The following is a 27,665-nucleotide window of genomic DNA, read 5'->3' as shown; positions in this document are numbered from 1 at the left end:
GGTACCAAAGACAAGAGTGGGAAAAAGCTTAGGGAAGCGCAGCTGGCTTCCTATCGGCTTTTATGAGACTCTTCTAGTGTTAGTGTTTCTAAGGGTCTTTCATATACAATAAAAAGCTGAGCTTATTTCCAAACAGACTTACTGAGGTTTCCTTTTGATGGTCTACTCATTTGTACCCACCTCACCCACCCAAGAGTGTCTAAGACAATACATGAGAATCCAACAAATGGATTTCTTTTATAAGTACATACCTGTTTTAGGCCACAACGCATTGACTGCAATTTCACCTTTAAATTCTTCTGCCATTCCAAGTACACACATAGACATACCATATTTAGCAATAGTGTAAGCTGAAAGAAACCATCAAGAATTTAATTAAGAAACAAATTAATTTGTGAGTATAAATAACCAATTTCCTTCTATTACTGTTTTTCCTTGATACATTTTTCTGAATTATTTAATATTTATATTAGTATAAAAACATTGGGCTTTTCTGGTAGCTCAGATGGTAAAGCATCTGCCTACAATGCAGGAGACCCGGGTTCGATCCCTGGGTTGGGAAGATCCCCTAGAGAAGGAAATAGTACCCCACTCCAGTATTCACGCCTGGAAAATCCCATGGACCAAGGAGCCTGGTGAGCTACAGTCCATGGGGTCGCAAAGAGACGGACACGACAGAGAAACTTCACTTCTTCACTTCACAAAAACTTTTAATGTATTATTTTTAAAAGAACAGTTTTCTATGTAAACAATTTTATATGTATCAGGGATGAACTACTTTAACATATTTCCATCCTAGTAATTGTTTAAAAGAACAGAGACAGTAATAAACTTTTATTCCTCTGAATATCATGGGGATAAATTACATTATTGTTTCTTTTTTTGTCCTTTTTTCAATGAAACTGGCCATTTAAAGGAAAACTACTTCTAGTAAAACATAAACAAAAGGTTGCAAATTCATTTAACTGAGTCAATTAAAACAGAACTTGTTTTAGTTTTGTTCTATGGGTTCTTATTCCGAATGTCCTCGTTTCCAAATTTTATGGAATTATGTTGAAATAAGGAGTAGGTATCTGATACAATAATCTCAGAGGAGGCACCTGTACATAAATCTTGTCATTTAGCACGTACGTGTCCGCTCAGTCACTTCAGTCATGTCCGACTCTTTGCAACCCTGTGGACTATAGCCTGCCAGGCTCCTCTGTCCATGCAATTCTCCAGGCAAGAATACTGGAGTGGCTGCCATGTCCTCCTCCAGGGGACCTTCCTGACCCAGGGATCGAACCTATGTCTCCTATATTTCCCGTATTGCAGGTGGATTCTTTACCCCTGAGATACTGGGGAAGGCCTGTTATTTAGCATACTCATCTTACATCATTAGTTAGGTGTGAAGAGTGAAGTATTTCATGGACAGTTTTTTTTTTAAAATTTTATTTTATATGAGTTTATCAACAATGCTGTGCTAGTTTTAGGTATACAGCAAAGTGATTTGGTTATGCATACACACATATCCACACCCTTCCAAATTCCTTTCCCATTTAGGCTATCACATAATATTGAGCAGAGTTCCCTGATGCAGACAGCAGGTCGCTGTTGGCTATCCATTTTAAACATAGCAATGTATACATGTCAATCATGGTAGTCCTAATCAACTTTATTGAAGAATAAGTTACATACAGTAAAACACACCCACTGGTACTTGAGGGAGCTTTCCAGGATGGTGGGTATCCATATCTTCATTTGAGGTTATTCAGGTGTATCTATTCGTCAAAACTCATCAGACTCAACCATTAACAACTATGCATTTTATTTAATGCAAATTATACCTCCATTTATATCTCCATATGACAGATAAAAGATTAAGAATCTACTTACCAAAATGCTACCAACTTCTGCAGAGGAAATTTAATGTTAACACTATGTACAAACTGTGATTACATCATTGATACACTGATTTAATGTAAAACAGATTGACTAAACAAGTCATCCCCTCACCTACCACCTACCACAGTGCTGTTTGAACCACAGTGGATTCAGGTTCAGAGGTGGGCTGAGATTGAGGATATGAGCAATTTTACTCTTTTTCAAATAAGGAATGCATGCTTTAGATCTGAAAGCAAAAGAAAACACAAGTCAAACTGCTAGCTTTCTAACAGCTTCCTTACTATATGTTAAACTACTTCTACAGAGCAACCGAACTTGTTCAGTAACTTATAGGATACTTTTGTTGGTTTTTTTTTTCCATTTATCAAAAATGAAGATAGCAAAAGCAACTAATATTCATCCTTTGAAACTTTATGTAATGGCCTGACAATATGATCTGCCTGATGAAAACAATCAAGTAAGTAAGTAGCACATTAGCCTTAAATCCAACTTAGATTATCTCCAACTACATCATTCCAAGTCAGACAGACCTGGGTTCAGAGTCTCCTTCTGCCCTTCATTGTGTGACCTGCAGCAAATATAGGTAGTATTCTGATTCTCAGTTTTGTCATTTGCAAATGCTGGTAATACTTGCTGCTATCTAGGACTGACCAAGGGATTAAAATGAGACAATATATATGAGGTACTTAGAACAGTACATATATTAAACATGAAATAAACAACTGAAATTATTAGTATTCACATTCTAAGATTTTTTTCATCTTAGTAGGTATGGTACTTCTACCACAAAGGAACTATAAGTTAATAACATTAACTCCCAACACATTACCAAACTTAATCTGTGCCAGCATGCCATGCAATATTTCTTTGGGGGCAATCTTAGTTGTTTTTTTTAAATCCCATTCAAAAAGGTAGGTAGGTATTTTACAAAAGACACAGGTCCAACATTTTAAAATATTTAACCATTAAGCTATAATACACAGCTTAATAACATACTGTAGCTTACTAACTTCATAGTGTTTAGTTTTATTTCACATTCAATAGCTTCTAGGACTGGAAACTAGTCCATTCTTCTTAAGTCAGTTTCTTTCCTATCAATGTACAAAATTCTTGTTACCATCTGCAACGTCATTTTAAGCTTATAAACCAAATACAATTAGTATCACTAAAGTAAAGGGTTTTTGTACATATAGTTTTTCCATTCCAGAGGTACTTCACATTTATGGGGGTGAGAAAGAAGGACAAACAATATTACAGCTGATAGTCATTAGAACAGTGAAGCCGCAACTCAAAACATCAATAGGAAACAAACAACCTATTCCAAGCACTAAGACCATATTTCACACTCAAAGGAAAGAGTTCATTTCATTTACATTATAAACATGAGCTTCTCCTTTGATCTATTAGACAAAACCTTTCCACCGGCACTTTGCTTGCCTAACCCTCAGCATCACTAACCTTAACCAGGTACATTTTCCATGGCAACATGCCCTATCTTATTCATTATACTGAAAACTCTTAGTGCCACACTTAGATACTAGTATCTTGAGCTTAATAAAGCAGTTAAGTTCACTGTGTGCTAGACACTGATTCTTAGCTTTCACAAGAATCATGTTACTTTGAGTGCTGTAAGCTCAAAGGCCTACAGGGCATTTGAGTAAATGACTAAGGTGAGCTGGGTATAAGATCAACTGTTCAAAAATACAGTTGAGCCTTATTACAGAATTTCTATAAGCATGCATTTCACATGATACAAACACACATAATACTGGAGATGATAAGCTAAGTGTTAGTTGCTCAGTAGTGTCTGACTCTTTGCGACCCCATGGACTGTAGCCCTCCAGGCTTCTCAGCCCATGGAATTTTCCAGGCAAGAATACTGGAGTGGGTAGCCATTCCCTTCTCCAGGGGATTTTCCCAACCCAGGGATCAAACCCGGGTCTTCTGCACTGCAGGTGGATTCTTTACCATCTGAACCATGAGCGAAGCCCATTGGAGATGATCTGTTTAATTAAAACTTAGAAACAAAAATAAGGATTGACTAGATTTCAAACTGATTGCTAACCTATTCAAATATGTTCACAACTAGTTCTCTGACAAAGCACTGCAACACTCATAGCTATTTTTTTCTTTTAAGTATTTATTTATTTGGCCGCTCCAGGTATTAGCTGTATCACGTGGCATCTAGTTCCTGACCAGGAATCGAACCTGGGCCTCCTGCATTAGGAGCAAGGAATCTTAGCTATTGGACCACCAGGAAAGTCTCTCCCACAGCTCTTCAACTTACGTAAGATAGGTGCCTCTGGTGTTGACGTTCATCATCAAATCCACTTTCTTCGTAGGTGTTTCCAATGTGTTGGTCAAGCTAATTGCACTGGCATTATTCACCAAAATATCAATTCCTGTTTTCAAATAATCAACTTCTTAGTAATGTCATTTAGACTTTACAATAGAAAGAAATAAGCAATATTTATATAGTTGAATCCTGAGTTCACAAACATTTCTTTTAGATAATATGACTGACCAGTTTATCAGTGTAGGACTCAATAGCTATGTCAAAACAGTACGCAAATGATTTTCACTGGCACTATGAAGACAGCCCATTATCAGGGTTCCACAGGAAACTACAAGGATGCTTAGTCCTCAGTAGTTTGTAGCTTCTGTCCTTATCTGTTCTCTTAATTCCTGATCTCTTAATTCCTCTTTGTCTCCAGGAACCTTAGGTCAACTTCCTTAAAGTTTTCCCTCCTCTCCAGCATCTTTCCAAGGTCTGCCTTCCTTCCAAGGACACCGGTCTCCCTTCCCCCTTGAAGGCCCTTACTTAAATGAAAGAGCTCCTTTCTGGTCTTGGAACTGGGAAAATAGAAATGACTCAGAGTTTCAATTCTAGGCAAATCATCAAAATAGATAAACTTATACACAAAATAAATTAAATCTAGAATCATAATTATTTATGCATATTCTATCTAGTCCTTATCCATATGTAACATTTATGGCTACAAGCTTAAATAATGTTAAATGAAAATGGTAAAATACAAAAGCATCTCAACACATTTTTGCACTTCTACATGGCCTTCATAATTCAATTTTTCCAAACTAAACTACAGTTGATTTGCCACGTCAATTTCTGATAGACAGTAAAGTGACTCAGCTTTACATATATATACATTCTTTTTTATATTCTTTTCCATTATGCTTTATCTCGGGATATTGAATATAGCTCCCTGAACTATACAGTTGGATCTCGTTGCTCATCCATTCTATATGTAATGGTTTGTACCTGCTGATACCAAACTCCCAGTCCTTCCCTCCCCACCCCTCTCCCACCTGGCAACCACAGGTCTGTTTTCTGTGTCTGTGAGTCTGTTTCTGTTTCACAGATAAGTGCATTTGCATCATATTTTAGATCCCACATATAAGTAATACTAGAGGGTATGTCTCTTTCTGACTTATTTCATTTAGTATGATCATCTCTAGCTGCATCCACGTTGCTGCCAAAATTCTTTTTAAAGAACATTTAATATTCTGTCAAATAGATATATGACAATTTCTATTGCTGGGGTGAGACTGTGGCCATAAACGTCTTTTACTATTCTCTTGACTTTGCTTTGCCCCTCTCTCACATTGTGTGAATAATGGTTTAAATGAGGTTATTATGAGTGGAGTGAGTGATAGTCACTCAGTCATGTTTGACTCTTTGCGACCCCATGGACTGTAGCCTGCCAGGCTCCTCTGCCCGTGGAATTCTCCAGGCAAGAATACTGGAGTGGGTTGCCATTTTCTTCTCCAGGGGATCTTCCTGACCCAGGAATAGAACATGGGTCTCTGAACTGCAGGCAGATTCTTTATCATCTGGGCCACGAGAAAAGCCTACTATTAAGAGGCATTTCTAAGTTTAAAGACAGGTCAACTTGAAAAGTATTAGCAGATACATGCTTGACTTTATCTTATAATCCACAGACAATACATTAGAATATGTAATGAATCCATACACCTTTTCCAAAGGAATACCCAAGACTGAAGTAGCAATAAAGTTATAAATGACAATCAACAATCAGATGAAATAATTTAGATGAAGCTTTATCTCTCGAAAAGATGAGGACTGGGAAAAGTGGTCAGAAAGGAGATACAATGTGCTTTTAACTTTGTATAAAAAATAATGTTCAGTTCCATGTTGCTGAACATAGTTCTGTCTTTGCCAGATAAATCCTCTAGTGAGCCCCAAAGCAAATGAAAGTAGATGAGGACTGAAGCTTCAGATTGTGAAAACTGGATCTGACTTGTCAATGACAAAGAAAAAAAACTGGGTCCAATTAAGAGGTAACAAAATTTTTAGACTCAGATGAGCCAAATAAAAACATTAGGTTGGTGCAAAAGTAATTTAGATTTTGCATTGTTGAACTTTGCCATTTGATATTAAAATATATTCTTAAATAAAAGTGGTTATGTTATGCATCATTTTAATGCACATTTCTTGCTAATGAATTATTACTTGCTGTTTATTTGTATTTTAGACTATGGAAATAATGTTAGACAAAAAGCAAAACTCAAGAGATTTTCTTATGTAAGTTCAAAATGGGTCATAAAGCAGCAGAGACAACTCACAACATCAACAATGCATTTGGCCCAGGAACTGCTAATGAACGTTCAGTGCAGTGGTGGCTCAAGAAGTTTTGCAAAGGAGATGGGAGCCTGGAATATGAGGAGAGTAGTGGCCAACCATCAGAAGCTGACAATGACCAATTGAGAGGATAACTGAAGCTGGTCCTCTTACAACTACACAAGAAGTTGCCCAAGAACTCAACATAGACCATTCTGTGGTCATTTGGCAGTTGAAGCAAATTGGAAATGTGAAAATGAAAAAGCTTGATAAGGGGGTGCCTCATGAGCTGACAGCAAATCAAAAAAATCATTTAAGTGCTGTCTTCTCTTATTGCATGCAACAACAACAAACCATTTCTCGATTGGATTGTGACGTGACAAAAAGTGGATTTTATACAACTGGCCATGACCAGCTCAGTGGCTGAACCAAAAAGAAGCTCCAAAGCTTCTTCCCAAAGCCAAACCTGCACCAGAAAAAGGGTCACAGTCAGTGTTTGGTGGTCTGCTACGAGCCTGGTTCACTACAGCTTTCTGAATCCCAGCGAAACCACTACATCTGAGAGAGATGCGCAGCAATCGATGAGATGCACAGAAAACTGCAATGCCTGCAGCCAGCACAGGTCAACAGGAAGGGCCCAGTTTTTCTTTACAACACCACCTGACTCCACATAGCACAACCAGCGTTTGAAAAGTTGAGTGAACTGGGCTACAAAGTTTTCCCTCATCTGCCATGTTCACTTGTCCTCTAGCTGACCATCACTTCTTCAAGCATCTCAACAACATTTTGCTGGGGAAATGCTTCTACAACCAGCAAGATGAAGAAAATGCTTTCCCAGAGTTCGTTGAAGCCCGAAGCATGGATTTTTATACTACAGGAATAAACGAACTTATTTCTTGTTGGCAAAATTGTGTTGACTGTAATGGTTCCTATTTTGATTAATAAAGATTCAGGCTCTGAAACCATAATTACTTCTGCACCAACCTAACAGATCAGGGACGGGACTTGCCTGGTGGTCCAGTGGTTAAGGTTCCAGGCTTCCAATGCAGAGGGCACAGGTTCAGCCCCTGGTTGGGGAACTAAGATTCCACATGCCACATGGTACAGCCAAAAATATTGTTTTTCAATGAATCAGGGCACAATGGTGGGAAATGATACAGAAGAAAAGGCATGTACGTATGCCTGCTGCAGAAAAAAAGATGGCAGGAAAGATTATATCAGTGTTTTATGAAACAACATAATCTACTCAAGGCCTAAAAACTCTGAAGATGAAGGAAGGCAAAGTGATAGGCAGTACTATGTGGCAGAGGTCCCCGAGGGGCACAGGGAAAGCATTATCCATTGCTCAGGACTTTGTTAAGGATAATTCCCTGGCAGAGAGAAAAGTTAGGAGAAAGGTAAAGTCTTCTCTAAAAGGCAGACTTCAAAGGCCTACAAAACTCCAAACCACACCATAACAGCAGCAACCACAGTATGGAACAGAAACCAAACAAACAAAAAATAAAGGCTTGGAAGATCTAGGGGAAAAAAATACAAAGAGAAGAAAAGAGCAGGCCGTGAATCATCTCACAAATGTGACATCATCCTGATTAGGAGGTAGCAACAGCTGAGCTGTGGAGCAGAGCTCACCAAAGAATTAAGATTCTGCATCGTTATGCCAGAAAAGCAGAGGTTCATGGGCAAATGGAAAGCAAAATATTTTAAATACATCAACGTGGTCCTAAGGAGAAGGGAAGGAAATGTTAGGGAAGATTCCAAAAGAGAGGTAACTCCACCACCAATTTGCACTTTAGCAAGAAAACAGAAGTGTTTCAGATGCCCATCTCAACAACAGGTAGGAAAATACATTGGCAGATTTTCTGCCCCCAAAGATATGAAGAGTATATCTTCTCTCTTTCTAAAGTCTTCACTGAACTTCTTACCATACCGCTTGATTATGTTTAGGTTTTGTGGCTGCGAGGCATATGGAACCGTAGCTCCCTGACCAGGGATTGAACCGGCACTCCCTGCATTGGAAGGCAAAGTCCTAACCACTGGACCACCAGGGAAGTCCAAAGCATACCTTCCTGACTGAAGATTTCTACCAACTCAGCTACGTTCCAGGACATGAATGCCAAATCAATTAATATGGATCGACTGGCTTCTGAAGAAACAAACAACAAGATTTGCTTTTGTCCCTTTCATTTTCTCTGTCTGTTCCTGGGAAAGTAGATCACGTGATAGACAAAGCTGGATCAGCCCCACACTGAAGACGCTGAAGGAATGATGCCAGGTTCAATGGAAGACAGTCTAAGCCATAGTGGCTAAACCAATCGAGACCATCCATGCATCTGAGTGAAACTTCCTTGGCTGGGACAAAACAGAGTTAGGAAATTGGAGAGGAGAGATTTCTGGGCTTTGATTCTTCCAAGAAGGAGATTTCAGTTTGGCTCTTTCAATTCTCTGTGGCAACAACAGGAGAAGCAGCAGACTTGTGAGATGCCAGCTACTCTGCAAGAGCCCCAGCCTGGAAAGGGGAGGTCCTCACGTTTTGACACCCAGGTGCATATTTTCAGACTATGCCATCACTGATACACAAGGTGTCACTCCTTCTGGTGAAGCAGATCAGACAACACAGCTAGAATTCAAGATGCGAAGCTAAAAAGGAGGTAAATTCTGGGCTTATATAGTATGGCTTTCAGTATTTATAATTAAGGTCCATCTTGACCCATTTCAGAGGTTTCCTGGGACAACACCAGACAACAACTGAACCAGTCATGTTCTCTAACAGAATTAGAGGCAGAAACTAAGACCGAGAAAGGGCACAGACCAAGGCGGTAGCAGTCCTCCCCTAAATTCCAGTGGTCTCGTCTCCAGACAGGGTAAACTCACTCTCAGCTGGCAGAACCAGTGGATCAATGCAAAGAACTAACCCTGGATGCATACAGAGAAAGGAAAAGCTCTGTTCTTCTACCCTCACCACCTTATGCCTTAGTTCCTCCCTAAAAAGGAGTGGCTAAACTAATTAGGTTAAATCCTAATTGGCACTAATTGGTCACTTTTCCTAGTAGGTAGAAGTCGCACTTTCAAACTAATTAGGTCACTTTTCTGAGTAGGTAGAAGTCATTTTAGATAAAGGTCCCCCATGTGAATGTGGCTTCTTCTCCTTCTTCCTTCATATTTGGGGCCCTAGGAGTAAGAAGAAGAAGAAGAAAAAAAAAAACCCACCCAGTAATTTTGCATTCTCTCTCGTCTTCTCTCAGGGGCATTCACATTACTTTGGGAAAGGTTGCCAGCCAGGGGTAATATTCTGAATTTAAAGGACGAGATCCCATTTGAGTCAAAGTTTTGTGCTCCAGTCCAGAAGAACATAGCACTCTGCATTGGGGGTTATAAGCATGAGATTTGCTAATAAAGCATTACCTTGTTCCCCAATATCCTCTGCATATACATAGAGTCTCTGGAATATTATAAGAGAATGGTAATGGTTTGGACAGGATTTGGACACAGATAAATTCCATGCTATAATACCATCAAAGTCTTAGTTCAACTCCTGATACTTGCCTTCTAGAAGATTATGAATTAATTGGAGGAAAAGAAAAAAACACTAAGATCTGAAGTTTTACAAGAAGAGGACCAAAGGAATGTTTTAGGAATTCAGAGAAAGAAAAATGTACATTTCTGATTACTTGGAATAGTCGGAAAACTGGCTTCGTGAAGTAGATGAGATTTAAGCACAAAAATTTCAAAAGCAAAGAAGGGAACACTTCAGGAAGGGTCGGAGGTGGAGGAGTGGGCACTGGAAGAGTTTGAAGAATGGGAAGAGAAAAGGTGAAAAGGCAAAAAAAAAAATCAAGGTAAGGAAATGGAAGCAAACTGTTTTGGCTGGATTAGGGAGTTTACACAGGCATATAGAAAGAAGATGGAGTCAAAACAAGTCTGTTAACATCAGAATGCAAAATATCTTGAAAGCCAATAGGTAATCTGCACTTTACTCAATAAATATTAAAAAGTCACCAAATGATGGGTTACATGAAGACAAGTGGATGGGTCCTGGTGCATATGTTATGGTTAAGGTCTTAACTCTACCTTGGATGAGAGATTGGTTATATTAAAAATAATTTTTAACAATTATTCAATTACTCATCAGATGGTTTTAAGCTATGCTTCTGTAGGAACAAATATTTATTTCTGGCTATACTCTGAAGACTTAGAGAGTAAAAATATCAAAAGAAAGTTAAAAATTAAAACAATAGTTATACCAATACTTTACCAATATTCAATAATTATCTCAGAATGAAGGCACTACCTCCAAATTTTTCCACTGCCTTCTCCACAGCACTGCTGATTTGCTCTTCATCTCTTACATCAACAATACATGGCAAGGCCTTTCCTCCAGCTGCTTTGACTATAAAGGATAAATAAAGATGCATTCAAATATTTAAACTTTCATCAACACCAAACCTCTGATATGAGTCAAAAGGAAAAAGTACCCCATTTTCAAATCAATATAAATAACTATGTCTTCCAACTACTAGCAACTCTGTCCTACTGTAGGACAGACTGAAATCATAGCCGTCTACAGACTAGCCAGGTCAACTCTATTTAAAAAACAAACAAAAAAGAGGGCAATTTTAAAAAATGCTATTAAAAAGAAATAAGGGGGGAAGGTAATTTAAAAGATGTTTACTATGGAAAATTCCTAAAAATGTACAAAAATAAAGAATAGTATAATGAACTATCATGAATCCATCAACTATCTTCAATGATTGATAATGTTTTGCAGTAAATTTATCTACCACCAATTCTGTTTCGTTTTTTGCTGGTATATTTCAAAACAAATCCCAGGTATCATTTCATTCATAACTGCTTCGTCTGTATTCCCTTTATATAACCACAGAACTATTAACATAACTAACAAAACTAGCATACCAGCTGAAGCTGAAGCCCTCACTCCTGGCACAGTGCCTTGAATATAAGCACTCAATAACTATTTGTGTTCCCTGGGCTCGATAACAACCTAGAGGGGTAGGATGGGGTGGGAGATGGAAGGGAGGTTCAAGAGGGAGGGCACATATGTATATCTATGGCTGATTCATGATGATATACGGGAGAAACCAACACAGTATTGTAAAGCAATTATCCCTCAATTAAAAGTAAATAAATTTTTTAAAAGAAAAAAAAAATAAGTTTGTGATCTGAAAGTATTAAAATAATGACTTGCAAATTATGCAGAGACCAGGTAACATGGAGCGTTTTTTTGTTCACACCATACACCTCTTAAATTCTTTCCTCTGCTTCCACTCCTCTGCTCTTTGCTCTCATCCAAGAACCACTGGCCTCATGAGATATGATTTTTAACAGGAATCACTCCCATTACTTAAAAAAGCTGGGGAGGAAAATGATCCCCAAACACCACTCTAAGGTGACAAAATATTTCTTTAACCAGATAAAATTATTTTTAGGATAGACTTCAGATAGATATAATTAAACTTTCCAGCAAATTCTCTATTTATTGAAACATACTTTCTTCAGCAGCAGTATAGATGGTGCCTGGAAGTTTGGGGTGTGCCTGGGCGGTCTTCGCAGCAATGACTATGTTTGCTCCATCCTTGGCTGCTTTCAAAGCAATCGCTTTGCCAATGCCGCGGCTTGCACCTGTGATGAAGACAGTACATCCTGCTAACTTCCTGCAACAGAACAAATGTGGCCTTATTAGAAATCTCAAAGTTTCTATTTATGGATATCAGTACCGAAAACTCATGCACATGTTCACAAAACATGTTTCCTCTTCTATCAAACTTTCTCTAAACCCTCCTCCTTCCCCATCTGATACTTGATTACTCCCATTGTATAATGATCTAAAAATTATTATAACTGCAGTGGCCAGATTTGCTATGATTTCTGCAAACAAAATCTGCTCAAATGAGTAACTCTTAAAAAGAAATGAGGAATTAATGAACTACATGAACATATATATATATTTTTTCCCCCACAAAAAAAGTGTTATAAGTTTATTTTTGAAAAATTTGTAAAAAGACCTTACTTTTGAATGGTGGGATTATGAATAAATTTTATCATAGTCTTTATATTCTTCAGGATTTTTCAGTTTTCTGCAATGAATATATACCACTTAAAAGGAATTACATAAAAGCTAATAATTATTTAACAGATGCTCATCATTGCTTATAATAGCTAGAGTGGAAACAATTTAAATGTCCATCAGCTGATGAATGGATAAAGTAAAACGTGTTATATATAACTGATCATAGGGACTGTAGCCTTGTCTAACTCAATAAAACTATGAGCCATGCAGTGCAGGGTCACGGTGGAGAAGATGTTCTGACAAAACGTGGTCTACTGGAGAAGGGAATGGCAAACCACTTCAGCATTCTTGCCTTGACAACCCCATGAACAGTATGAAAAGGCAAAAAGATATGACACTGAAAGATGAACTCCCCAGGTCAGTAGGTGCCCAATATATTACTGGAGCAGAGCAGAGAAATAACTCCAGAGAGAATGAAGAGATGGAGCCAAAGTAAAACTGATGCCCAGTTGTGGATGTGACTGGTGATGGAAGCAAGGTCCGATGCTGTAAAGAGCAATATTGCATAGGAACCTGGAATGTCAGGTCCATGAATCAAGGCAAATTGGAAGTGGTCAAACGGGACGGCAAGTGTGAACATGGACATTTTAGGAACTAGTGAACTAAAATGGACTGGAATGGGCAAATTTAACTCAGATGACCATTTTATCTACTACTGTAGGAAAGAATCCCTTAGAAGAAAAGGAGTAGCCATCATAGTCAACAAAAAAGTCTGAAATGCAGTACTTGGGTGCAATCTCAAAAAACGACAGAATGATCTCTGTTCGTTTGCAAGACAAACCATTCAATATCACAGTAATCCAAGTCTACGCCCCGACCAGTAATGCTGAAGAAGTTGAAGTTGACTGGTTCTATGAAGACCTACAAAACCTTCTAGAACTAACACCCAAAAGGGATGTCCTTTTCATTATAGGGGACTGGAATGCAAAAGTAGGAAGTCAAGAGATACCTGGAGTAACAGGCAAATTTGGCCTTGGAGAACGAAATGAAGCGGGGCAAAGGCTAACAGACCTTTGCCAAGAGAATGCACTTCTCATAGCAAACACCCTCTTTCACAACACAAGAGAAGACTCTACACGTGGACATCACTATATGGTCAACACAAAAATCAGATTGATTATACTCTTTGCAGCCAAAGATGGAGAAAGCTTATATAGTCAGCAAAAACAAGACTGGGACCTGACTGTGGCTCAGATCATGAACTCATTATTGCCAAATTCAGACTTAAATTGAAGAAAGTAGGGAAAACCACTAGACCAATCATGTATGACCTAAACCAAATTCCTTATGATTATACAGTGCAAGTAACAAATAGATTCAAGGGATTAGATCCGATAGATAACAGTACCTAAAGAACTATGGATGCAGGTTTGTGACATGTACAGTGATCAAGACAATCCCCAAGAAAAAGAAATGCAAAAAGGCAAAATGGTTGTCTGAGGAGGCCTTACAAATAGCTGAGAAAAGAAGAGAAGCTAAAGGCAAAGCTAAAGGCTTCCCTGGTGGCTCAGAGGTTAAAGCGTCTGCCTCCAATGCGGGAGACCGGGGTTGGATCCCTGGGTCGGGAAGATCCCCTGGAGAAGGAAATGGTAACCCACTCCAGTATTCTTGCCTGGAGAATCCCATGGATGGAGAAGCCTGGTGGGCTACAGTCCACGGGGTCGCAGAGTCGGACATGACTGAGCGACTTCACCTTCACCTTCTAAAGGCAAAGTAGAAAAGGAAAGATATACCCATCTGAATGCAGAGTTCCAAAGAACAGTAAGGAGAGATAAGAAAGCCAATGGTACCCCACTCCAGTACTCTTGCCTGGAAAATCCCATGGATGGAGGAGCCTGGCAGGCTGCAGTCCATGAGGTCGCTAAGAGTGGGACATGACTGAGCAACTTCACTTTCACTTTTCAGTTTCATACATTGGAGAAGGAAATGGCAACCCACTCCAGTGTTCTTGCCTGGAGAATCCCAGGGATGGGATTACAGTCCCAGGGATACCATTACATCCTGGTGGGAGGCCATCTATGGAGTTGAACAGACTCGGACACAACTGAAGTGACTTAGCAGCAGTGATCAATGTAAAGAAATAGAGGAAAACAATAGAATGGGAAAGACAGAGATCTCTTCAAGAAATTTAGAGATACCAAGGGACCATTTCATGCAAAGATGGGCACAATAAAGGACAGAAATCGTGTGGACCTAACAGAAGCATAAGTTATTAAGAAGAGGTGGCAACAATACACAGAAGAACTATACAAAAAAGATATTCATGACCCAGATAACCACGATGGTGTGATCACTGACCTAGAGCCAGACACCTTGGAATGCTAAGTCAAGTGGGCCTTAGGAAGCATCACTACAAACAAAGCTACTGGAAGTGATGGAATTCCAGTTGAGCTATTTCAAATCCTAAAAGATGATGCTTTGAAAGTGCTGCACTCAATATGCCAGCAAATTTGGAAAACTCAGCAGTGGCCACAGGACTGGAAAAGGTCAGTTTTCAATCCAATCCCAAAGAAAGGCAATGCCAAAGAATGTTCAAACTACTGCACAATTGCACTCATCTCACACACTAGCAAAGTAATGCTCAAAATTCTCCAAGCCACGCTTCAACAGTATGTGAACCATGAAATTCCAGATGTTCAACTTGGATTTAGAAAAGGAAGAGGAGCCAGAGATCAAATTGCCAACATCCGATGGATCATCGAAAAAGCAAGAGTTCCAGGAAAACATCTATTTCTGCTTTATTGACTATGCCAAAGCCTTTGACTGTGTGGATCACAATCAACTGTGGAAAATTCTTCAAGAGATGGGAATATCAGACCATTTTACCTGCCTCCTGAGAAATCTGTATGCAGGTCAAGAAGCAATAGTTAGAACTAGACATGGAACAACAGACTGGTTCCAAATAGAAAAAGGAGTACCTCAAGGCTGTACATTGTCACCCTGCTTATTTAACTTATATGCAGAGTACATCATGAGAAGTGCCAGGCTGGATGAAGGACAAGCTGGAATCAAGAATGCTGGGAGAAATATCAATAGCCTCAGATACGCAGATGACACCACCCTTATGGCAAAAAGCGAAGAATTAAAGAGCCTCTTGATGAAAGTGAAAGAGGAGAGTGAAAAAGTTGGCTTAAAACTCAACATTCAGAAAACAAAGATCATAGCTTCCAGTCCCATCACTTTATGGAAGCTAGATGGGGAAACAATGGAAACAGTGACAGACTTCATTGTGGGGGGTTCCAAAATTACTGATGATGACTGCAGCCATGAAATTAAAAGATGCTTGCTCCTTGGAAGAAAAACTATGACCAACTTAGCATATTAAGAAACTGAGATATTACTCTGCCAACAAAGGTCTAGTCAGAGCTATGGTTTTTCCAGTAGTCATGTATGGATGTGAGAGTTGGATCATAAAGCAAGCTGAGTGCCGAAGAATTGATGCTTTTGAACTGTGGTGTTGGAGAAGACTCTTGAGAGTCCCTTGGACTGCAAGGAGATCCAACCAGTCCATCCTAAAGGAAATCAGTCCCGAATATTCATTGGAAGGACCGATGCTGAAGCTGAAACTCTCATACTTTGGCCACCTGATGCAAAGAACTGACTCATTGGAAAAGACCCTGATGCTGGGAAAGATTGAAGGGAGGAGGAGAAGGGGGTGACAGAGAATGAGATGGCTGGGTGGCATCACCAACTCAATGGACATGAGTTTGAGCAAGCTCTGCGAGTTGGTGATGGACAGGGAAGCCTGGAGTGCTGCAGTCCATGGGGTCACAAAAGAGTCTAACACGACTGAGTGACTGAACTGAACTGAACTGAAAATGTGTTATATATCAATACATACAAAGGGATACATTCAGCAATAAAAGGGAATGAAGTACTGATCTGTGCCACATGGATGAACTTTGAAAACATGCTCAGTGAAAGAAGGCAGTCACAGAGGCCTTCATAATATATCATTCCATTTATATGAGATGTCCAGAAGAGGCAAACCTATAGACACACAAGGACTAGTGGCTGCCTAGGACTGGGGGTGGGAGGAGGAGGGGTATGGGGCTTCTTTCTTGGATGACAAAAATATTTTTAAGTTGACTGTGGTGTGTACACAACTCTGTGACTATACCATTTAATTGTATACTTTAAATGGGTAAATTGTGTGGTGCGTGAATTACATCTCAATAATGATGTTTAAAGAGACATTACTTTGCCGACTAAGGTCCGTCTAGCCAAGGCTATGGTTTTTCCTGTGGTCATGTATGGATGTTAGAGTTGGACTGAGAAGAAGGCTGAGTGCCGAAGAGTTGATGCTTTTGAACTGCGGTGTTGGAGAAGACTCTTGAGAGTCCCTTGGACTGCAAGGAGATACAACCAGTCCATTCCGAAGGAGATCAACCCTGGGATTTCTTTGGAAGGAATGATGCTAAAGCTGAAACTCCAGTACTTTGGCCACCTCATGCGAAGAGTTGACTCATTGGAAAAGACTTTGATGCTGGAAGGGATTGGAGGCAGGAGAAGAAGGGGACGACAGAGGATGAGATGGCTGGATGGCATCACTGACTCCATGGACGCGAGTCTGACTGAACTCTGGGAGTTGGTGATGGACAGGGAGACCTGGCGTGCTGCGATTCATGGGGTCGCAAAGAGTGAGACACGACTGAGCAACTGAACTGAACTGAACTGAACTGAACTGAATGATGTTAAACAAACAAACATAGAAAGCTGGCAAAGAACTCTGGGTATTGTTCAAAAGATTCTCTGATCCCAATGTGAGGAAAGTTCTTCATGGCCGTTCGTTTTTTAATAATATATCCAACCACCCACTTTTAACTTTCTACTTATTCAGGTGTTAGATGAGAAGAAAACCTGTATTAAGTCAGAGCGGGAAACCCACTTTCTTGTTTACTTTCTAAAGGCATATAAAGTTTAAGGAGAAGGCTGAGAGAGGGCAGCAAAGTGACAATGACAAACAGAAAAAGGGGCAGCAGCCAGAGGCAAGGGTAACAGATAAGCAGGCTTGTTAGCAACAGAATGTAATGCTTCTGCCAAGATCAGAAAGACTACACTTTGGAAGCAAGTTCAGAGGTAAAAGTGGGAGAACGGCTTCAAAATTAGATATAAACGGTTTAATAAGAAAGAAGGTGAATAAAGAGGTGCTCTTTTTACTATTTTTAGTAAAAAAAAAACACACACACAAAATACAAAAAATATATATAAATAATGTATAAAACTTAAAGATCAAAATAAAATGCATACCAAGAAATAGAATATTATCAATACACCAGAAGCCACCTGTCTACTCCTCTCTATTCTTCTTCTTCCTTCTGACCCACAAAGTAACAACTATTTTAAATATTATTACTAATTTCCTTGCCTTTTTTTAAAAATTATTCCTAATACCTACTTATCTATGTCTAATCCAGGGGCCAAATCCGACCCTCCATCTGTTTGTGTACAGTGTGGGAGCTAAGAACAGTTTTCGCAGACCAACACATATGTGTATGAACACGTATGATCGATTTGGAACCCCAATTCAGCAAACACTATTTCCCTATTACAAATTGAACTGTATTCACCAAAATACAATTGTACCTCCCTGTCATAGATTGAATTTTATCAACCAAAGTGTTAGGGTATTTTGAAGTCCTAATCTCCAGCATCCCCAAATGAGACCTTATTTGGAAACAGGGTTGCTGCAGATGTCATTAGTTACACTGAGGTCATACAGGAGTAGAAAGAAAAGAAAAGAAAGTGAAGTCGCTCAGTTCTGTCCAACTCTTTGCGGCCGCATGGACTGTAGCCCACCAGGCTCCTCCACCAATGGAATTTTCTAGGCAAGAGTACCAGAGTGGGTTGCCATTTCCTTCTCCAGGGGATCTTCCCGACCCAGGGATGGAACCCGGGTCTCCCTCATTGCGGGCAAACGCTTTACCGTCTGAGAGTAGGGTGGATCCTTAATTCAGTATGACTGTGCCTTCATAAGAGGAGGAAAGACGACATAAAGACAGACACACAGGGAGGACGCCACGTGATGACAGAGGTGGAGAGTGGAGTAAAGCAGCTACCAACTAAGAACGCCAAGGATTGCCGGTGATCACCAGAGCTAGGGAGAGGCAAGGGTTCTACTTATAATTTCAGAGGGAACACTGACATTGCTAGGGCACTGCTAACACCTGGACTTCAGACTTCAAGTCTTCAAAACTCAAAAAAATTAATTTCCATCTGAAGCCACTCAAAACAGAATTTCATTCTTGTTGTTGCTGTTTGTTGTTTTAGTTGCTAAGTGATATCTGACTCTTTTGTGTCCCCATAGACTTCAGTGTACCAGACTCCTCAGTCCATGGGGTTTTCCAGGCAAGAATGCTGGAGTGGGTTGTCATTTTCTACTCCAGGGGATCTTCCCTACCCAGGGATGGAACCTACATCTCCTGCATTGGCAGGTGGATTCTTTACCAGGGAGGGATCAAGGGAGCCACCAGGGAAGCCCAAGAACACTGGAGTGGGTATCTTCCTGGGTATCTTCCAGGGCATCTTCCTGACCCAGAAATTGAACCAGGGTCTTCTGCATTACAAGTGGATTCTTTACTAGCTGAGCTACCAGGGAAGCCCTTCATACAGTATATGTCATTACATAGTTTGCTTCTTTCACAAAACATGGTTTGGAGACTTATCCATACTGGTGTAAACAGTTACACTTACTTTATTTAATATATAATATTTTGCATATGAGCATATCCATGGGATCGCGAAGAGTCAGACACGACTGAGTGACTGAACTGAACTGAACTGATACTATAAGGTATTTATTCATTCTACTGTTTATGGACCTTGAGGAGGGTTTCCAGGTTTTTTTTTTTTATTATGAACACACGTACAAGAGTTTCCCCAGGGCATATACTGACCGATGAACTACATTTTCCCCCATATGGACAACCAACAGTTCCAGTCTGAAAAGCCTATCTTTCCCACAGATCTTGAATGCCAGCTTTGTCATAGACTGAGTCTCCAGAAATAAACATCTATCTCTAGGCTCTCTCTTCTATTAAATTCGGTTAAATGGATTGCACTATCTTAACAGCTTTCTTGGCTATACTTGGATCTTTGCTTTTCCACATATTAGAAATTAGCTTATTTAATTGCATAAGCAAAATCAGTTGGGGTTTTGATAGAATTCAATGGACAGAGGAGCCTGGAAGGCTACAGTCCATGGGGTCACAAATAGTCAGACACAACTGAGCAACTAAGCACGTAGCACAGCAATGTGAGAAGAACCATCATCTTTAAGACATTGAGTACTCCACTCCATGAACATGGTATTACTCTCTATTTCACACCTGGAACCACAGGATGTCCCTCTGTAATCAAAGGTAATATTCTGACTATCCAATCATGGTGTTATCAGATTTTCCCACTATTTAATTACTCAAGTTTCCCTTGCAATCAGTGCAAAGTTACTTAAAGACCATTTTTTAATTATTACAGAATTTTCAAATATTTTCAAAAATACAGAAAATACTGTGATAAGTATCCATGTTTATTTAACAATTCAACGACAATCACAATTTTGAAAATAATTATCAGAAAGCAAACCTCAGAAGTTATTTAATTTCACTTACAAACGCTTCAGTATGTACCTCCAACTTTTATATAACAATGTCATTATCACAACTAAGAAAAGTAACAGTAATTCCTCAAAATCAACTAGTACCTATCCTTATGCAAAGTTTCACAACTATCTCAAAAATATCTTTTTACAGTTGGTTTGATCAAATCAGGATCTTGTAAGGACTTCACATTGCATTAATTTGTTACAGACACACCTTGAGAGATTGCAGGTTCAATTCCAGACCACCACAATAAAGTGAATACTGAAATAAAGTGAGTCACACAAACGTTGGTTTCCCAGTATATAAAACAGTTACATTTACACTGTGGTCTTTTAAATATGCCTAAAAAATGTACATATTTTAATTTAAAACTATTTTATTGCTAAAAAATGCTAACCACCATCTGACAAAGCAAGGCCACAAACTTTCAGTTTGTAAAACACAAAATATCTGCAAAGGGCAATAAAGGTACAGCACAAATAAAATGAGGTATGCCTGTACATCTTATAAGTCTCTTATAATCTATAACAGATTTTAGATTTTCTTTATGCCATTTATTTGCTGAAGAATATAGGTCTGTAGAACAACCCATATTCTGGATTTTGAAATTCTCATTTTTATAGCCATTGTACTGTACTTGCTGACTTTTTTACTTGTGCGCGTGAGTGCGTGCTAAGTTGCTTCAGTCGTGTCCTGCTCTTTGCAACCCCATGGACTGCAGCCCACCAGGCTCCTCTGTCCATGTGATTCTCCAGGCAAGAACACCTGGAGTGGGTTGCCTACCCTCCTCCAGGGGATCTTCCTGACTCAGGGATGGAACCGGAGTCTCTTACTTCTTTACCACTAGCGCCACCCGGGAAGCCCTTTTGTTTGTGTGCAGAAATTTAATTTTTCTCATTGACTTTTGTATCCTGACAGTGTATCAGACTCTTATTGAATCTAGTAATTTAGTTATACATTATTTTGGTTTTCCAGTTAGATAATCATATCATCTGCAAATAATGACAGCATTATTTCTTTCATTTCAAGCCGAATATTTTTTCTTTCTTTCTCCTGCCTTATTTACTAAAGGAAAAAAAAAAAAAAAGTTTCCAGATGGAAGGTCAGAGGTACAGGAAGGAATAAAAGCCAAAGATAATTAAGTACAGAAATCAAAAAAAAGTTTTTATACTGCTAATTAGCAATAATATAAATGATATAATAAATAATAACATTTGGAGGTTAAAATAGAATTAAAATAAATTGTTACAATAACAAAAGTTAAAACTGGAATGACTGAAGTTCCACTTTTTTAGGTCCTTGTATTGTTTGTGGGAATGATAAAATTTTATTTACTTCAGACACTGGTAAGTTATATACACCTTTAAACTGTCTATGTTAAACATGATAAATACAAATTCCAGGTCTTAATAGTTTTTGTGACAAGAATGGGATTCTAACAAAGACATGGCTTTCTAACAGAAAAAGGACAAGAACTCCGTAAGACAGGTTGTAAAGTGAAAGTCACTCAGTTGTGTCCAACTCTTTGCTACCCTGAGGACTATACAGTCCATGGAATTCTCCAGGCCAAAATACTGGAGTGGGTAGCCTTTCCCTTCCCTTCTCCAAGGGAAATCTTCCCAGTCCAGGGATTGAATCCAGGTCTCTTGCATTGCAGGAAGATTCTTTATCAGCTGAGCCACAATGGAAGCCCAAGAATACTGGAATGGGTAGCCTATGCTTTCTCCAGCAGATCTTCCTGACCCAGGAATTGAACCTGCGTTGTAGGTGGATTCTTTACTAACTGAGCTATCAAGGAAAGACAGCTTAGAGAAGAGAAAAAGACCCCAGACACTCTTACTCATGGCAGAGGGGAGGGTAAGGATCACTGGTTCTTCTGCTAAAGAATCAGACCAACAAGAGGTGACATATTAATGTTTATTAATTTTATTAATATTTATTAATACAGTAAGATGCAACAGTATTCAAATTACTACACTAATACGACTATCAATAATAAATCTACCAATTAAAGTTCAAGATTTCTTTGTACTCCTTGTCCTTAGAGCAGATGTCTCTAAAGGTATACAAATTACTAGTTAAAATTATTTGAATTATTTTTCTATGTATATATATGTGAAAAGCTTGACATACAGTTAAGGTCCTCTGTTTATGATGACAGTCCACTTTAGTTTATCACTACAAAACCTGTACTTTATTTAAAAGTCAAATCTGGAAATTCCCTGGTGGTCCAGTGCTTAGGACTCCTGTGCTTTCACTGCCAAGAGCCTGGGTTCAATCCCTGGTTGGGGGAACTAAGATCACACAAGCTGCACTGCGTGGCCAATAAAAAAGTCAAAACCTTATAAATGTGTATATTTAAAGAAGTTCAATCCTTTGCCTACAGATTCCTTAATTTCCACTTACCCTTATTATATTTCTTTTTTAAAAATAGGCAGACACACATAAATATATAAAACATATCCTGTGTGTGTGTATAATTTTCCCTTCCTTTTTATATAAAAGGTAGTATACATAGTATTAAAATAATTTTTAAATGTAAGTATTTAGATGAAAATGTCCCAATTATTGCTTTAAAAAGCCCTATCCACAGCAGATACAAACTATTACATATAGGAAAGATAAACAACAAGGTCCTACTGCGTAGCACAGGAAATTGTATTCAATATCCTGTGATAAACCATAATGGACAAGCATATGAAAAAGAATGTTCATATCCTTTTCCATTATGGTTTTGAGAGAGTCAATTCCTAAGCAGCTTGATAAGAAGTCCGGGGGTCCCCGAGGAGAAGAGGGGTCTGGGGTTCTTGAGGAGGAGGAAAGGACAAACTTTTTTTTTTCTCTACATTTCTTAGTCTTAATCACATAAAATGGTTTTTTTTTTTTTTTTAATTTTTTAGACCAGAACCGATGATAACACAACAAACAACTCAGTTTCAACTTTGTACTGCTGCTGCTGCTAAGTCACTTCAGTCACACTGACTCTGTGCGACCCCATGGACTGCAGTCCACCAGGCTCCCCCGTCCCTGGGATTCTCCAGGCAAGAACTCTGGAGTGGGTTGCCATTTCCTTCTCCAGTGCATGAAAGTGAAAAGTGAAAGGGAAGTCCCTTAGTTGTGTCTGACTCTTAGCGACCCCATGGACTGCAGCCCACCAGGCTCCTCCGTCCATGGGATTTTCCAGGCAAGAGTACTGGAGTGGGGTGCCATTGCCTTCTCCGAACTTTGTACTAGGGATTATATAACAACAAAGTATCCTGCTTGAGGACAGTTTCTCCTTCCTGAAAACCTTCTGATTAACCCTGATATTTTAGAATGTATATTATGAGAGTGGGTCTCGTAGGATCTTTCTATTGTTAAATTCTAATCCATTATCCTAAAATGTAAATTGTGGGAGTGGGTCTGGTAAAAATTTTACAACCTTGAGACATTCTTTTGATTTACTGTAATAACTAATTTAAAAAGTATATAACTCCCTTGCTAACACTAGCAGGGGGAGGCATTCTTCGACCCCTTTTGATGTCAATGCCAGAAGCCTTCTCTGTCTCTTTTCTTACTTTAATAAAACTCCGCTACACAAAAGCTCTTGAGTGATCAAGCCTGGTCCCTGGTCCCAAAGCTAACTCTTCTTCGGAGATGACAAATCCGACATCGTTCACCATAAGCCATCAGTTTATATATATACATATATATGTTTGTGGGTTTCCCTGGTGGCTCAAACGGTGAAGAATCTGTCTACAATGCAGGATACTTGGGTTCTATCCCTGGGTCGGGAAGATCCCCTGGAGAAAGGAATGGTTGCCTGGAGAATTCCATGGACAGAGGAGCCTGGTGGGCTACAGTCCATAGGGCTGCAAAGAGTCGGACACAACTGAGCAACTATATGTTAGTGTGTGTGTACATATATATGTATAATTGACTCACTTTGCCATACAGCAGGAATTAACACAACATTGTAAATTAACTATACTTTAATAAAATAAATTTAAGAAAAAAAAAAGGCTCTACTCCTTTGCCTTTGATCCACTTGGATCGACTCTCAGCAGGATGAAGGGCATTTTCATGCTCAAGGTCTCAGGCACTGGCAGAAACAAGGGCAAAGTCCGCTTTCCTCTTAACCTGAAAACCACCTGGTCTATACCTCCATTTCTAAAGCATCAGAACCAGAGTATAGAAGGTGAGAAAGCAGAAAGATTCCAAATTCCTCATTACTACTGGTAGATGACTAAAACTTGCCAATGCAGAGTTAGCACTACAATTTACCAAAATTCCCTAGTACCTCAAAATCATGGTAAATGTGATGAATCTTTAACTATTGAAAGAAAAAAAGCAATCACTTCAGAAAAACACTATACAAGTTAAAGTTCATTTAGAAAAATAAACATCTGAAAGTAATGGAGAAAATTCTGAAAAAAAAAATCCAGATGAGGCAGGAACTAAGCCTTCTGAAATACTAAAACACTCTATAAAATTAGAGTAATTAACATAATTTAGCACTGGTACACGAACAGATAGACCAAAGTAATAGAATAAAAAAGATCCCTATGCATACAAGAATTCAGAGGTGGAATTTCTGACAGAAAGAAAAAATAACTAGTCAGTCAACGGTGCTGGAACAATTGTACAGCCAGCCATCTGAACCAAAATGAAGTGGGTTTCCTAACTCACTTCCTATGCTGAAATCTGAGTCGGGGGGAAAAAAGCCCACAAAAATTCCAGAAGAATACTTACAAATTAAAAAAAAAAAAATCTTTGTTTAAGATGGCTTTTTATAGCTTTGTCACAAAAAACACAAAAGTCTTAAAAGATAACTTGATTATCATTGATAACTCTGATTCAATAAAACCACATGGTTCTGCATGATAAACATATAGGATAGTCAAACTCAAGATGCAATGAAAAAACACTGAGAAAAAATTTCTAACATGTATGATATAGAACAAATTACTTTTCAGTAGAGAGATCTCAGAGATCAATCAAAAGCCTAACTGTGTAAGCCAGGCAAAGGAAAAGATACACAGATGGTTTTAAACCAGGATTTCTCAATCTCTACACTATTGACATTTTAGACAAGATAATTCTTTACTGTAGGGGGCTCTCCTGTGCCTTATGTTTGCCAGCATCCCTGGACCCTCCCATTAGATGCCAGTTAGCACTCCACTCAATTGTGACAATAAAATGTGTTCCCAGATATTGCCTAATGTCTTATGGGAATCAAGATTACTCCTCAACAAGAACTGCTGCTTTAAACATATAAAAAGATCTGCTTCCTCACTCTTTGGTGCAGATTTTAACTATAATGAGATGACATTTTTTTCTCTAGTTAGATTTTTATTATCAAAACAGGTATTTTTATTATCAGACATTTTGCTGTTTACCAATGTGTTGGGTTAGGAAATCGCATTAATTCTTTTCAGTGTGCAACCTCTTCGGAGGGCTTTTGGTATTAACTATCAAACTTGAAATGCTTACACTCTTTGATCCAGCAGCTTCATTGCCAAGAATTTATTATGTGGATACACTCAAATACGTGAAAAACAGGTGAATACAAGGATAATCACGGCAGCAAAGATGGAGTAACAAAAAACTAGAAATGATCTGGTATCCAATGATGGGGGTAGGTTAAATAAGGCTTCTCAAGTCGAAAAAGTTCTGGAAACTGGTTGCACAACAGTGCAAACATATTTAACACTACTTAACTGTACACTTAAAAATAGTGACGATGGCAAACCTTATGTGTATTTTAGCACAACTCAGTATCATCTCAAAGTAAAAAAAAAAAAAAAAAAGCCTCCCCAAAAGACACTCATCCTTTAAGGTTAGCTTAGTTTGTTACTAACTTGAAATCCCTTTTTAAACACCCCTTATTTTCTCCTTCCAGAATTGAGAGTTCTGAGCAAGTCATTAATTGCACGAGTTCCGGTGACCTTTCACCCAGAACTCGCGGCCTCCAGCCGGACACGCAGCTGTATCTCTAAACCCAAAGTTGGGACCAGCCCTAGAGGCGGCGGGATACCTCACTCCGGATCCTTTATCTACGAGATTTTAACACGACTGCCACCCTCAAGTACATACCTCTGCGCTACTTTTCACAAGTTACCGCATGTTAAAGGAACACTGCATCCAGGGCGAACCAGCGTTCCAGATCGCTCCGAGTAGTATCATTAATCCTCCCACCGCCAGGTCAGGGCCACCCAAGCTATCCACTCCGCCTGGCCCGGTTTCCTCCCCCACGGCGCGAAACTACTTACCCAGTGTTGGGCAACATGATTGCGGCAGATCGAAGTCAGGGGCGACAACGGACTCAACGAGCGACCACAGAGAAGCTGATTTTCCCCCAGCATTTAGCCCCGCCCCAGACCCCGCCCCCGGGGCCCGCCCCCGAGCTCTGCGGGAGGTGCTGGGCGCTCCAAGAGGCGGGAGGTGGCTGAGTGCGCCTGCGCACGCAGTGGGCCTCGCTGGCGCGCGGCGCTGGTTTCCTTCTCTCTGCAGCCTGCCCTCTGGAAACCACTGCTACGCGCAAGCGCTGAGAAACAACTCCGCCCCGCCCCTCCTGCGGGGGTCTCTACGGTGACAATTGGTCTCCAGCCTGCGCGTCTAGAGGTACTGGGCGCGTCAGCCGCCAAGTACGCCTTTTCCCGGCCTATGAACGTTTCCCCGCCGCCACGCAGAATTCCTTTGCCGGGGTGGGGTGGGATGTGGCCATTTGGGATGTCCATTAGGGACCCTGAAGGCTGAGATACGGCTTCTCAGCGGACTTTGGTTCTTGGTCCCCTTGCCGTCCACGCTGGCACCAGGACGTCTGGCTGCCTGGCTGCCCGCGCGCCCTCGGAGGCCCGTCTTAGGAACGCTTTTCCTGGGCAGATAAACACTCTTCTCCTAGAAGCCGGCCAGCGGCGCATTTCGACTCTCCCACTGAATCTGGACTAAAGCCAGCCGGACTGCAGCTAGACTGCCCTGTAGTGAGGAGTAGCTTCTGAATCAGAGCTCTGCAGTAGTCAGTCTTGCCGAAGAACTCAGAGTTAACTCTGATTTTTCTACTCTTTGTCAATATCTCGGCGAGGAAACACCCAGGCTCAGTGCTGGAATAAGGTGAATTCTGGGACTTAGTATTGCTTTTGGTAGTATACCTTGGACATAACTCAGCTACCCTAATGAACTAGAGACTAGCACAATACTTTTAGGGAGACGAGAAGAAATTCTGTTTTGAAGAGGTTCAGTTCAGTTCAGTCGCTCAGTCGTGTCCGACTCTTTGTGGCCCATGGACTGCAGCACTCCAGGCTTCCCTGTCCATCACCAACTCCCGAAGCTTACTCAAACTCATGTCCATCGAGTCGGTGATGCCATCCAACCATCTCATCCTCTGTCCTCCCCTTCTTCTCCCGCCTTCAGTCTTTCCGAGCATCAGGGTCTTTTCCAAGGAGTCAGTTCTTCCCATCAGGTGGCCAAAGTATTAGAGCTTCAGCTTCAGCATCAGTCCTTCCAGTGAACATTC

At 39.8% G+C, this 27,665-nt stretch overlaps 1 protein-coding gene across 2 annotated transcripts in view; it reads right to left on the bottom strand.

The window, feature by feature from the left end:
• HSDL2 (hydroxysteroid dehydrogenase like 2) overlaps positions 1 to 26,534 on the bottom strand; it is a 59,660-nt gene extending 33,126 nt beyond the window's left edge. For both annotated transcript variants that reach the window (XM_005684309.3, XM_013966268.2), the window contains exons 1-6: positions 26,422 to 26,534; positions 11,990 to 12,153; positions 10,773 to 10,871; positions 4,172 to 4,286; positions 2,007 to 2,110; positions 252 to 350 (exon numbers count right to left, since the gene is read on the bottom strand). In XM_005684309.3, coding sequence (XP_005684366.2) covers positions 252 to 350; positions 2,007 to 2,110; positions 4,172 to 4,286; positions 10,773 to 10,871; positions 11,990 to 12,153; positions 26,422 to 26,438 — 598 coding nt within the window. In that variant the 5' untranslated portion in view covers positions 26,439 to 26,534. The remainder of the gene's footprint in view (positions 1 to 251; positions 351 to 2,006; positions 2,111 to 4,171; positions 4,287 to 10,772; positions 10,872 to 11,989; positions 12,154 to 26,421) is intronic.

Source organism: Capra hircus, chromosome 8, assembly GCF_001704415.2.
Source record: "Capra hircus breed San Clemente chromosome 8, ASM170441v1, whole genome shotgun sequence".
Taxonomy (NCBI): Eukaryota; Metazoa; Chordata; class Mammalia; order Artiodactyla; family Bovidae; genus Capra; species Capra hircus.
The sequence above is the reverse complement of the archived record's forward strand: the minus strand, read 5'-3'. Positions and strand labels throughout refer to the sequence as shown.